Here is a 14,925-nt window from a genome sequence, read left to right on the forward strand (position 1 = left end):
AGATACATGCCCATAGATATTTTGAACTATTAAACATTACCAAATGACTCGCCATTGAAATCATCAGCATTCTAGTTTTGTTCTTATTCGCTGACGTTCTTTGTGTGATAGACAGACGAAAATGTCCAATGATACTAAACACAGAATTGTCTATATTTGATTGGCTTAGATGGTTTTGGGAGCAGTGTTCCCGCCTTCTTCTACGGAGACACAAAACTTTTTGCAACTTTTTTTACAAGTACACAAATATTTTTCTTCTACGGAGACAACACTTTTTTTTACAAGTACACAAATCTTTTTTGCAAGTACACAAATCTTGCCTTCTTCTTCGGAGACACAAAACTTTTTTTTGCAAGTACACGAATAATTTTCTACAGAGACACAAATCTTTTTTGCAAGTTACAAATCGTTTTTACAGAGCTCACTCTCCTGGCACTAATTTCACGCCATAGTAGCCACTCAGAAGCAGAGTAGAGTTGGGTCTTACCCTCAATAGGGGCGGGGACCCGCCTTGATGGGGGAACTGACAGATTGCATTTTCATTTGAATTTTGCAACAAAAAGAGCGTGATGACCAATAAATGCTAATGCAATAGACTGGGGGCGCTGTTTAGCTACCACCTCCATTTGAATAAAGAGTCGAAAATACCGTGTCAATATGAAATGCAATGCAATAAGCGTTCATTCAAATTTTTCTTCAAAATAATACAAACTGAATTGCGGATTGCATTGTCATGTGCACATTGAATTGCCATTTGACAACTGCTTTGCCATTTGATTTGCGGATTGCATTGTCACTTTGCGCATTGAATTGCCATTTGACAAATGCATTGCCATGTGAATAAAGAGTCTAATAAACTTCCATAAACAACTAACGTTATAATTTCAAATGATATCTAGTCAATCTGTTGAAAACAGTCTTGTGTAGACAAAATACATTTATTTGCATGTTTTTATATCAAGTCTCTGTTTCCAACTTCGGTGTTTTAGTGAGTGCTGTTTGCCGTGTTGCGTTTCTGCTCCGCATAAGGGCTGCAACAACGAATCGATTAAATCGATTGAAATCGATTAGTAAAAGTGTTGGCAACGAATTTCATTATCGATTCGTTGTGTCGCGCGATTATTACACCACTCTATAAGACGCAGAGATGTTTGAGTATAAAAGACGTTGTTGAGTGCCGTTGTTCTGAAACACATGGCGGATAAATCAGTACGACTTCAGTCATCCAAGGTGTGCAGCGTTTCACACTAAATACGTCGAAAAGGTGTGTTAATTGGCCGAGGTGAAGTTAGTTTCATATTCGATATTCGTCTCACATTTTGAAGACGCTACTTTGCAGCGTCGCGTTAGGGACCGGGTGAAAACTACCCACACCATTTTGAAAAATATAGACTTATATAATATTTGTATGAATATAAAACCTCAAACAGACACTAGAGTATCTTAACAATGTCTGGTATACTTCCACAGCCTTTACCTTTTCAATTAAGTTTCAAATAAAATGATAAAAAAAACACTAATCTTTGAAAATAGCTTAATCCTCACAAATCTTAACTTTTTTCTAAATTGTGTCAAAAAATCTTACATATACACCAGATTATTCTAATAAAGTCTGGCCTACTTCCACAACCTTTCAATTTTCATTTTTCTTTTAAACAAAACTCAAATAAATTGCTAATCTCTGAAAATAGCATTAAAGCCACGCTAATATTTATTATAACTTTTTTTTAATATAACTTTTTTCAAAATTGTGTGCCTGTTTGTGCACATTCTGAAGATTTTTTGCACTGTGAATTTGCACTGTCAGTTCTGTTTTTGAATAAAGGGTTGGAAATAAATGCTTTTTTGTTTTTAGTTTTTTAAATCCGATTCATCGATTAATCGAAAAAAGACAGATTAATCGATTACTAAAATAATCGTTAGTTGCAGCCCTACTCCGCAGCTTCACTCGTTGAAAACCAACCAATCAGTGCGCAGCTCATCTAAATATTAATGAGCATACCATAAAAGGAGAAAACCAAGCGCTTTTTCCTGGGAAAATTTCAGAGGAATTACCAGAGGGCATAGAACAGTACCCGGACCATTTTCAGCCCAACCAATGTTACATACCCTATTCGGACACCTTAAGGCATATGTGTCAAACTCCGGTCCTCAAGGGCCGCTGTCCTGCATGTTTTAGATGTTTCCCTGATCCAGCTCACCTGATTCGAATGAATGGTCGTTATAACAACCCATTTATTTGAATCAGGTGTGTTGGAGCAGGGAAACATCGTTGAGTTGAGATTCTCAAATTTATGCAAATGAGGAGCGATTTTCGCTAGCAATGGCCAATCGCAGTGTTTTCTTGTTTCTCATAACGTAGCAACCATGGTAAACATTTCAATCTTTCAGTTTTAAGATGGAGGAGAAACTAATCGCCTGTGGTTGCATATCCAGTCCTGTACGAGACGTCTCTGTATTTGTACAAAGACATTCATAAAAAGAATGAGGCCTGGCACAGGTTTGCCGACGTTGTCGGTGCTCCTGGTGGGTTTTTTGTACTTTCAAATTCAGTCTCTCGTCACATTACGTAACTTTGTTCTGGTAACTAGCTAGTTACAGTAGTAGCCCGGCTGGAACTCCCTGGTCGTATCGACAGATTAGCAGACACTTTGAGTAATATATTAAGACGTTTTTACACGTCAACGTGTATGTATATTAAACAGTTTTGTATTTTGTATAGAAGTAATATTTTGACAATTCTACATTAATCTGTTTGATAAGCCCCCGAACTGTGGGAAGGCAAGCGATTCGCGTCACTGCAGTGTAGGGCTCAAATGAAACGTAATAATAAATAAATAATAAAATTCACAGTTTACCCACCTCTAATTTTACCACTACACCACTGAGGACAACCCATCTCACATTGAGCAAGAGGAGTAGTAGGCCCTGCAATCCCTGAATTAATACGTTATTTCAAAAAGTAAAATAGTTTCATTTTGTTTAATCCATTCTGTGAGCTATTTAAAATGATATTAAAATCATAGGTAAAGGTCGTTTATGTCAAACAATTTCAGAGTACGTCTTAAATTACAGGTTTAATTTTGGCCGGTAAAAAATATTATTGGCTGGTAAACCAAAAAGTTAATTTCGAGCCCTGAGTGTAAACACACTAAGTCTGACAAAAGGTGTGTTCGACTTCATCCAGCAACAGCAGAGCCAACAGTCAGCTGCAGCCAGCTGCCTTGAAGCTGAGAATGCCATTGGCTGCTTTAAGTCAGCCGGGCTGCAGGCGGCTGCAGGCGATGCCAGCGCTGCATGAAGTCGAACACACCAAATGTCAGCTGATGACAAGACTTGCAGCCTGAGAGTGTGCCTGAACTAGCATCGCCCCTTAAAGGCCAAATCTACCAGCATAACTTACCTTTCCACCTCTGTGATGGTGGTATAAACAGTGGGTGAGGTCCATCTGTCCCATGGAGAATCATTCTCAGACGACCTGTACACCACATAAACACACATTATGCTATTGTATACGGCATATACTGTAGGCTATATATAAACATGTAACAAGAACAGTAACATCAAGATCATTGTTGCATTGACAAAAACAGGTTGATGTGAAATGAGACATGAGATGGATGTGTCTTCAGCTTCCACTATAACTAAGGAGTGTTGACACTGTAACTGCAATATCATTGTTATAACAGGAAGGAGGGGGAATTCACGGGGAGGAGAAGAAATTGGGATATTTCTGACCTGTATTCCCTACACACAAGCAAACACACACAACCTAGCTTGAGATGTTTTCCGGGGTAAATACTAAAGACGTGACTCACTTCCTCTCAAAAGTCACCAGAGTTTCCTCCTCAGTGTTCCCCTCCACAGTAGCAGGATCCACACTGAGAATACCAGCAGAAAAAGCTTTTAGTGAAGGTGGGAGGGTCAGTGTGGGTGTATCTGTGTGTGCGCTTTTGAGGATGTGTGTGAGTGTGGGTGCAGATAGTGGTGGGATGAAAGCACCTTTCAGGCATGTAGGACAGAGGAGAAGATGGGTTGACTGTCCAGGTGGTCTCCCATGTTTTGTTGTCTGTGCTTTGACTGAGGCCACAAAGAAAAGAGCAGGAGAGAGGTCAAGCATAGTCCTAGATTATTCAAGACAGACATTGCAACAGGCTGTGCCCAACCATGTAAACCATGTAGGATCAGCAAACACAGTCTCCGTCATCATCTCAGGTTCCAAAGATGAAATTCACACACCCAGCGACCATCAAAAATTGAAGCTAGGCTTCAACAGATCTGTTGGCTTGGGGTGGAGGGAGACGACGACGAGAAAAAGACCCAATGTTTTTGCAAAGCATGTCGCAAACTCATCAGGGATGAAAAAGGTGACAAGGATCCGAACCCCCTCGGGGGTTCCTCAGGGAATATATATATATATATATATATATATATATATATATATATATATATATATATACACAGTCTGTGAACACTGAAAAAAAATTGAGGATTATAGGTCACGCCCAAAAAGCTATTGAAGTTTTATTTTGAATAAATAATTATTTTTTAATAACTTGAGATGAAAATGAACAAAATAAAGGCTTTGCAGCATGAATGCAAACATCTTTAACAGTTTAACATTATTTTGACGCTCCTAGTTCATGTTGTTGAGAAGCTATTGACTTTTGAAACGTGTAATTTGTTGATGGTCCCTAAACACACGCGTTGTTTAGGCAGCCGAAAGCATTGGCTAAGCGGCCGGTCATAGCGGTGCCAACACCGGTTAAAATAACACAATACTGGGCGACCGAATATCTGTTGAATATCGAACTTCAAACCAACTTTACCATGGTCATTCACCAGCCTTAAATCACTTTTACAATCAAATCATCTCTGTCCATGACTGCACCTTTAGCTTGCTCTGGGTAACCTATATGTGCCCCACACAGGTATAGCAGAACTTCCCGCAATATGGTTAGGCTATATCTTTATCCCCCAAAAAGTATTTTGTGGCCACAAAATAGCATTTCATTGTCAGTCGTTGTCAATCCAGCACAGATTAATTCTTCTGCTGACTTCATCTAGGGGAGTGAAAACATTAAGAAATTGTGGCCTTTCGTCACCAGGCGACCAAGCAACACGCCATCGCCTGCGGTGATAACAAGCAATTATTATTTTTAAATTATTTAGTTTGCTTTAGCTAGTTTGTTAGCCCCGAAGGTTTGCTTGCAAGTTTTAGCAAACTTAGCAAACGTTTGACAGGGTACAGCCAGTGAGGGATTTTCCCCCATCCTCACAAGTTGGGCCTACTGCTATCTTGTGGTTGACAACCAATCAAATTGAATATGATTGTCTGATTTATGTAAAAAAAACAACAACAAAAAATCTAAGATAACACTTTGAATCTGTAGACTACTGCTTAATAGTTTTATTTTTGCCATTTGATGACAATTGCTCATATACTGTAAGCCTAAATGACTACACTCATAATCTTGAACAAAGGTTAAATGTTATTTCACAAGTTTCAAAAAGTGTCCCAATTTTTTTTGGCCCCTGGATTTCAGTCAGTGCCCCCTATTTTTGCCCCCTAAAAAATATGTAGATTTCCTACCCTGTCCTGTAGGCCTACACCGCTCCGTGCTGTGTGATTGAAATTGCGACCTGAGCACCAGAGAATCAGTTACGGCAATCAGCATCAGCAAAATAAACGCACGAAAAAAATAACGATGTACAATGAAATGTACTGAAAAGACTGGTTAGACCAGTTTCCCTTGTTAAGATTTAATAAGAAAGAGAACATAATACAGTGCATTTATTGTAAAGAATGTGGCCAGAACATGGCAGGGAACAGTGCATTTGTAAGCGGATCAACAACGTTTTGAATCGAAACGCTGAAAAAGAACAATATAAAAAATACAAAAACACTTCATACCGCGATAAGTGTGTAACTAAAGAGGCCCCTCTCCCGGCTGCATTTCAGAAGCAGACAGTAGCTATCAGGTCCTCCAAACAATCAGATGATATTAAAATTCAACCTTGCCTATAACATCGCAAAAGAAGAGCTGCCATTCACAAAATGTAGATAGAAAATTATTCTGATGAAGAAAAATTGATTCGACGTACAGCTATGATGTTGCATGTGCCCAAATGATTTGGGTAATAGCCCAATAAATGTTTTATTTTGCTTAAAATGTTTTAGTTTGGCAGCTCAGTGAAGCACTTTAAAAGGTCCCATGACATCAAAACTTCACTTTAGGAGGTTATTTAAAATTAATGTGTTCCCCTAGCCTGCCTTTGGTCCCCCAGTGGCTAGAAATGTAGATAGATGTGAAACAAGCCCTGGGTATTCTTCTCCGCCTTTGACAAAATGAGAGCTGAAACGCTTGGTTTTACCTCCCCTTTCTCTGCTTTGCCCGCACAGAGAATTTGGCCCACCAATGAAAAAATTAGGTACAACCGTACGAGTGCGCCATTGGTTTTTCCTCGAGACATCATGGCTTGCAAACGACCAAAGCATGGCAGTTAGCCCCGCCTCTTTCTTCCTCATAGCATTTAAAGCTACAGAAACGGCATGTCCTGAGAAAAGCTCATTTTGGGCCTGCTCGTAGTGGGAAAGAGCCTTTAGATACAGTATTAGGGGACCACTAAGGCCTTTATAAAAGCATCCAAAAACGGCATGTCATGGGATCTTTAAACTTTTAAATTTATTTTAAGTACCGTATTTCTTTGAAACGCTGCGGCGTTTATTACACAACAATCATTTTTGTTGCAGCGTTTATTCGAGGGTGGCGTTTAATTAGTAAGAGAGATTTGAGTAATGAAGCTGCAGTATAAAATTTAAGTCGTGTGTGTGCCTGCATTGTGTAGAAATCTGAAACAGCATGCCGAAACATTCTTACAGTTTAGCTTTCAAACAGAAAGTTGTGCAGAAAGCACTCACCAGCAGCAACAGATCTGTAGCACGTGAACTTGGGGTTGATGAAAGGGAAATTCGCCAGTGTTGAAGTTCTATATTGACCTATATTGTACATGTAATTGTCACAATTACATTATTATAATGTAGAATTTGTTTACAACCAATGTCATAATTTAGAATTGTATAATTGCATTCAGTATTATTAAGTGACTATTTGGTAAGAGTAGGCCTACAGGGCCTTTTGGAACGCTTATGAGTGAGAGAGCTAACAGCAAGTGAAGCACAGACAATTTAATGCTCCGATAATAGTTTAACCCGTTGTTTTGTGTCTGTGTTTTACTTTGGTGAACATTATTTACATGCTGCGCATGTCATTGTATGTTCATATTAAGCTAATGTTTCTTTATTTTCTCGTTATACTGTGGGTTTAGTCCACGGTGGATTTGGAGAAGCTTCAAACCTGTAGCAAGAAAGCCACTTGTGTCTGCCAGTGCTTCAAGGGAATTATAATACATTTGTGATTTACTTGTGTAATAAATACTGTGTTTTATTATAACCAATTAAATAACCGTTTTCAGATTTTTTGGGTGCAGCGTTCAATCAAGGGCGGCTTTTATTACAGTGTTCATTTTTGGTGCAGTGTTTATTCGAGGCAGCATTTAATCTAAGAAATATGGTATTTACTTACAACTTATTCTTGTGTAAAATACTTTACATAAAATATATGAATGTATATGGAGTGTGATAAAAAGGTGACCTTGAAATTGTTGCGTTAAAGGCGACGCAAGGAAACATTTTGGTGCATCTACATTTTGTGCTGGTGCACCTAAATAAAAAGGTTAGGCACAACAGTGCAAACAAGGCAAAAAGTTAGTCTGAAGGCCTTATGTAAACTGATGTTTTTCTAGTAGAGCTGAGTTGGAGGCAGAACTGTGTTCGGTGTGTTTAAACATCATTTTTGGGCCAGAGGAGAAGAGGAAGGAGAGAAACAGAGAGAGAGAAAGTGACACTTTTTTTTACCACCAATCACTCTAATCAGACATTATGTAGTCATCAGTGTCTGAAAGAGGAGAGGCAGTGTTGGACCAGGCCACTGTGATACCTGTGAGACTTCTCTTAACAACTCAGTTGTTAAGAGAGGGCCCAGTGGAGTGGAGAGGTAAGGTAAGAAAGAAAGAGAAAAGAGCACTGCAAACATTTATCATATTCTCATGTAGGCCTTTATGTTAGTACATGTAACCCAGCAGATACTATATTAAAAGAAAAATTCCCACATTAAAATAATGCATCATGACATTTTCTTATATACTAGTATTATCATTGGACCAATACGCTGTTCTTATTGGTCCAGAAACGTTCTCAAAAGTTAACAAATCCATTTGTTGACCTCCTGAAAGTTCGCAGAGGTAAACAAACAATTTGTGGACCTAGAAAGCGGTTGCCTTGGAGACGTTGACAACATGACGTTGACAACCTTTTTCTGCCAGATTCCTCATGTTTGAGTTGGGATTTATATCGGAAACCAAATATGGTTCGATTAGGTCTAAGTCAACAAACGATTTAACAAATCTCTGCTTAAAAAGGCGTTTGCAGACCTGTCGAAAAGTCCATATTTGCAGTTTGTATGATTTGAAATGGTAATTTATTATCACATTAGCATTTAATTATCACGGCAAACAATTACACTGCACTGAACTGTAAGTAAAGTACAACAAAGTTAAAATAACAAAACCTGTAATTATTACTTGTGAACGAATATCATTCACGTCTTACTGAACCTAATCACGCGAAAGAGAACAACGGTAAGGTAGACAGGTCCTTTCTGTTTCCTCTTTTGAGCCTATGCAGGTCACGTGAAAAATGATCCAAAGACTCGTACCTGAAGACCCAGTCAAAATGAACCAATCATTTCCGTTTCCTCCAGCTACCAGTACTGAGCCTATGCAGGTCACGTGAAAAATGATCCAAAGACTGGTACCCGAAAGAAGGAATCGTTCACCTTCCGCCCGTGTATTCGGATCAATGTTTCGTTCTTCTGCCAACCGAGTCTTCGGATCAATAATTTGTTCATCTGCCGAGTCTTCGGATCATTTTTCACGTGACCTGCATAGGCTCAGTACTGGTAGCTAGAGGAAACAGAAATAATTTGTTAATTTCCCGACTGGGTTTTCGGGCAAGAGTCTTTGGATCATTTTTCATGCTCATTTTTACAACTGATATACGGCGACGCACCACACAAGCTTGAGTTTAAATACATTATTCAATGTGACATACATACTGTACATGCAAGTCTTAGCTAAATGCCTTAAATGTATGATTCGCTTGTCGATCTGTCCTCCTACACCACGACACAATACTTGGGATACAGTAGCTAACAACGCTAGTGCTAAATATGTACTTAGCTGCACGGCTCCATGACACCACAAAACAAGGGCTTGTGAGACTGCTCACCAAAAGAAAGAAGGGGAACCCCTGGCAGATTAAGACATGTTTGTAGGAACCTAGCGAAAAATAGTCTAAACTTTCCAAGACCTTTAGCGAGGTTTATAGGTACCCAGCGAAAAGTAGCCTCAACTTCCCTAGACTTTTAGCTACATTACTAATGCTGAGGGCTCGCTGATATCGCTGTCTTACTAGAACGTCGTATCTATGCGTCGTTAAGTGTGCTGACGTTGTGCACACCCAATAAATTCCAAATTTGTGGGTCGCATATGCACGAGTACTTGTAAAACATGCTTGCACTGTCTCAAAAACTGGTCACAGTCTGGAGCCCTGCATCCGTTTTCAGCTCAAGTTTCGTTTAGGCGGGGCAAAACCCCACCTATCTACGTCACAGTCACCTATCTATGTCAGATCACAGACGGTTTATATAACCTGCATTCTGTTACTCATCTGGTACTAGGGCTGGGCGGTATGACGGTATATACCGTGCAACGGTAGAAATGTGTCTATCGGGAAAGATTTGGCTATACCGTTTCAACCGCGGTATACTTTTTTTCTGGTTGTTGTATTAATAATAATTTGTTTTTTATAGTGCTTTTCTAATACTCAAAGTCACTTTACATGTATGAGGACAAGAAAAACAAGACAACAGTAACATATAAAGACAAAGGATTGAACAAAACAGACAAACAGAATATTATAAAGAAAACTAACACAAGTGTAGTTGTATTGTATATAAGCCATCATATAAATGCATTCTTCGCATTCTTGCGATATTTAGAATTGTAGTTTAACTTTTATTGGGTGTGCTTTGCCTTCGGCAAGGGCACAACCATTGTTATCTCACATATTATTATTTATTTATTTTCCCACCCCTAAAACTTTGTCAATATTTGGACTACATAGGCAACCTAGGTGTCAAAAGTTTCGTCTTGGTAGCGATTGAGTTGCTTGTATCGGGATTTACGTTCCGTTGCACGGTTTAGTAGAAATTACGTTTTTGTGACGAAAAGTGAAGCTAACGGTGGCTAACTTGCTAGCCACAGTCACTGACGCCACTAACGTCACTAACGTCCCAGTCACTGACGCCACTAACGTCACTAACGTCACGAAAACTCGCGTGACTATCTCTAGCAGAACATTAGTTTAGCAGCTCGTTAACTTCTGGGAGATGGCTAGGCTTAGGCTAACTTCTTTACAGCAAGGCAGCTGCAGAAACGCCACAAACAAAGAGGCCTGGGTGATAACTATTTGCTCATTTTACTTTGTGATATGACACACAATTGTGATGTGTAATGTACAATATAAGGTAATATTATTAAGGAAGTACATCTACTTTCGGAAACGGTAGTATACAATTTCACTGAAGCATTAGCATCATGACATTAGCCTCTGTTGCCCGGGCAACACATACTACTGCGGTCTATGATGCATCGGTTTTCAATCGTTAAAATAAACATTCCACACAAATACATTTTCGTTGTAGGATTTATTATGACATTAGATTACAACTAAACGATTTGTTGGTGAAATTATCATTACCTGTGGTTTTAAACCAGTGTAGCTCACTGCAACGCTGTACTGTAGCATAGTCTCTAGAAGAACGCTAGTACTGTAGCATTAGCTAAAAAAAACATCTCCACAGCTGTTAACAGCTCGTAGGATGTCAAATGGCGGCTCATGTTCGGCACTACCCCTTACTTCAAAAGTATTTCAATAGGTGAACCTATCTGACTAGTGACTACTAACCTGAACTCCATTGCCACAGCCTAAACTTTGTCAATCTGTTCATGAAAATAATTCATTCAGCCTAGACCGTACAACGGAAGTAACGTTAAATCGAATTAAACCAACGCAATTGCTACCAAGACAGTAGTACAGTAGTAGTAGCCTACAATTTACCAGGGCAGCTTCTCCACACAGCAGGTCTATATTGCATTTTGCCTTGTTACTGACAATGATCGCTACCACTGACATGTTTATGAATGATTGATTTCCCCCTAACTAAATGTCAAGTTTATTCACGTTTTTGGGGGCATATTTTCAGTTGGCAGATAGTACTATTTTAATCGCGATTCCATCTGAGATAGCTACTGCTGGTAACGTCGTTGTTAAAATAAGCTTCGAAGGGGGTTCTTTATTAATGAATGAATGCAATATGAGTAGGCTAAATGCCTGAAAATATCACGAGAAGGGAAAAACTTGCAATGACATTTAAGTCATAGAGATTAGGTCAATTTTTACACCGGTCTGCCAAATGTTTTTGTTTTACATTGTGATATGGAACACGTTTGTGGAATGTAGCTAACTAGCTAAATATGATAGCTCTATAGCTACTACGCTGATATTATTAGAGCTAAGCTAGTAGATCTACTTTCGGAAACAGTGGTCTGCTATTTCACAGAGGAGTTAGCTCTAGCTGTTACCCCAGCACATCTGCTAATATCTGCAGTGTTACCAAGTGTTAGACCTAGCTACAGCTAACTTGCTACCTTGTTAGTCTTCCGTTCCAGACCTCTTCTGGGAGGTACTGTACAAATCGTCCAGCCACCAGCTAGTGCCGTATTGGTAGCCAGTTAGCTAAAAAAAAATCTAGCTAGTCTAGTCAACTTTGTTTTCTTTGGTAGAATACAAAGTGATTATTTAAAGTCAAGTAGCTAAGTGAAATGTTCGGTTTACACGTAACAACAGACCAGGATGGTTTACAAAGATGCCTTTTCCATTCATACGTCTGAGCTTGCTTTTAAATAACAGAAAACATTAATATATGGAGTTTAGATGGTTTTATGAATCAATAAGTCCTACACCAGCTTGCGATCTACTTGGGTCGGGAGTCGGGACCCACCACTTGAGAAACACGGTCTTACACATAATTAGACTAACTGTAATATTGACGTCCCATAGCCTACAATTGACCCTTTAAATATAGCAAAGATGGGTGTTTATTTTTTAATCCTTAATGTATTGTGTAAAATTAGCTACATTATGCTGATGTCTTTCTAACCCGGTGCAACAGGTGCCCTGAGAGGATTAAGGAGTTGAAGAAGCAGATGCTGTGTCTTCCTCTTGTTGGGCAACCAACAAGTTGTTTATCTGATTACAATTTAATAAGTTACCTAGCGCTGCATCTTCATGAGCTACATTTGGCCTCCTTCTCTTCCAACCAACCAGTATCACCTCTCCTCCATCTGAGTGATGCATGTAATTTTTACAAACTTATTATCAAGGGAACACAATGGTCAGAACTGCAGTCATACACTTAAATGCTTTTTAAAATATGTAAACACCAGAAGACTATGGGCAGCTGGGGTAGCCGCAAGCACACCCTCACAATTTCCCCAGAAATTGTATGCTCTCTAGTTTGATTTGCTATTTTCGTTTGACCTTGAAGCACATTTGCGTTGGTCTGACGAAATTTCGATGTGGAGTGTATTTTGTCTAAGTGGACCACATTCATGCCGATGCTAATAAATTATAGGTTTGATGACCCATTCTGCAGGTAACCAATTCGATTTGTTGTTCAAGTTTTATGTCTCGTGCTGTAAAATTATTGTTGTAAAATTACACTGGTGGCGTTGCTAGCATTCTTTGATCGAGGATGACTAGTGAAGGCTAACTACTTAACTGAGTGAGGTCATGCCGGGAAATATCAATCGGAACGCTGGTACTGTCGTTGCCTTAAAAAAAATAGCCATTATAATCATAGACAAACATACATTCGGTTAATTTGAGCAATAATATTGTACTGTCCTATGCTATCAGTGCTAACTAGCTGGTCTAGCTACTGAAACGTTGCACGGAAGCTTAGGTCTAGCTAGATACCAGTTCACATGGTGAACTGCTCATGTTAGCCATTACAGTAGTTGCTAACTAGTGTAGCATCCGAGGTGTATATGGCATGAAATTAGTGCCAGGAGAGCGAGCTCTGTAAAAACGATTTGAAACTTGCAAAAAAGATTTGTGTCTCTGTAGAAAATGATTTGTGTACTTGCAAAAAAAAAGTTGTGTCTCCAAAAAAAGATTTGCGTACTTGTAAAAAAAACAAAAAACGTTTTGTGTCAAAACGAAACAAAAGTTACAAATCTTTTTTGCAAGTAGGCCTACACAAATCTTGCCTTCTTCTACGGAGACACAAAACTTTTTTTTGCAAGTACACAAATCATTTTCTACAGAGACAAATCTTTTTTGCAAGTTACAAATCGTTTTTACAGAGCTCGCTCTCCTGGCACTCATTTCACGCCATAGTTGTAAGGCCTGAATATCTTGTGGTATTGGACAAAAACTAATAGAACTGGTAACTCTTGGAGCTCATAACCATCTCAGTTTATTTTCTTTCTCCACACGCTTATGTTGATATCCAAATCAACATAAGCTAACCTTAACAACAGCCTAATGTTAGTCTATCGAGTCCCAAGTTACTCCTAACTATAGTTTACAGCATATGTAGCTAGCCAGCATATAGCTACGCAGTGCCTACGAAACATTTATGATTGATTTAGAATGTTTAGGCCTTATGTTTAACTAAAATATAATTTTATTGAAAGTGTCCCATTGTCATTGTTGTTATTTTAAAGGCAACTTTTATAAAATGAGCAATGTGAATGAATGAGATGGTGCGAGACCTAGACTAGGTAGCCTAACAAACTTGAATTCACAATGCTGTTTGTCCGTTGCAAAGCAACAGCCACATGTACGGGACTATTTTCTCACGGCTACTGAAATGCGATACACAACGTTTGTTGGCTATAACTATTTTGTGCTGAAAGGCAGCTTACTATTTATTTACTATACATAATGTCGCTGGTAACCGTTTAAAAAAAAGCAATAGACTCAAACACAATGACCATCACGTGTGTTGCGTGTTTATTCTGACACCTTCAGTTCCACTAATGGTCAAATCCGGACCAAACAATGCAATTGAATTAAATATTATCCTTTATTGACAGACTGCAATAGCCTACTATTGTTGAAGAAAGTGTTGTAGTCCACCTCTTTCACTAACGGAAAGACTACGTTTAGTTGTAGTTCTGGTTGTATTATCAATCTGCAGATTGGAGAGAGAGTTTAAGAGCCCAATACATAAAATGACCACTTTTAGTGCACTGGTTTTTGCAAGTTCTAGTGCAAAAATGTTGGAGAAATTAAACATGTAACTGTTATGCTGTATAACAGGGGTACTCAATTAGAAACTCAAAAGGTCCATTCACCAAATTTCCATTCAGTCGAGCGTCCGGAACGGACCATGGCCCTTACCTCTCCCATTGACTCCCATTCAAAAATGCTTTGTGTCATAGTAACGTTTCACGTTAGCTTTAACACTTTTGACAAGGGCAACCGTCTCATTGCAGATTAAACACATCGGTTTTGTGCTCCCCACCGGCAACACACATGCGTTCTTGTCAGTCCATTCTTTCTGAAATTTACGATTTCATCTTTTCGCTGGGTTTTGTCACGCCATTATTTTTGCTAAGGAAGAACAGGTAGACTAGCTACCGTTAGCATATCGATTAGCCTGCGTTGTTGCGAATGACAAACACAACCTGCGTGATCCACAGAGGTTGCGGCCAACGTTGAGTGAGTGAGTT

General features: G+C 39.0%; 1 protein-coding gene and 1 long non-coding RNA gene across 5 annotated transcripts in view; one reads left to right on the forward strand and one right to left on the reverse strand.

Annotated features, from left to right (window-relative positions):
* The window catches only part of znf185 (zinc finger protein 185 with LIM domain), a 95,198-nt gene that overhangs the window by 37,863 nt on the left and 42,410 nt on the right, over nucleotides 1-14,925 (reverse strand). For all 4 annotated transcript variants that reach the window (XM_084697328.1, XM_084697331.1, XM_084697330.1 and 1 more), the window contains 3 exons: nucleotides 4,003-4,080; nucleotides 3,819-3,881; nucleotides 3,404-3,478 (listed from right to left, as the gene is read on the reverse strand). In XM_084697328.1, the coding sequence (XP_084553454.1) occupies nucleotides 3,404-3,478; nucleotides 3,819-3,881; nucleotides 4,003-4,080 (216 nt within the window). The remainder of the gene's footprint in view (nucleotides 1-3,403; nucleotides 3,479-3,818; nucleotides 3,882-4,002; nucleotides 4,081-14,925) is intronic.
* LOC146302859 (uncharacterized) overlaps nucleotides 1-14,925 on the forward strand; it is a 48,009-nt gene that overhangs the window by 14,090 nt on the left and 18,994 nt on the right. The window lies entirely within an intron of this gene.

This window comes from Hypomesus nipponensis, chromosome 1 (assembly GCF_054491055.1).
Source record: "Hypomesus nipponensis isolate SF chromosome 1, ASM5449105v1, whole genome shotgun sequence".
Lineage (NCBI taxonomy): Eukaryota > Metazoa > Chordata > Actinopteri > Osmeriformes > Osmeridae > Hypomesus > Hypomesus nipponensis.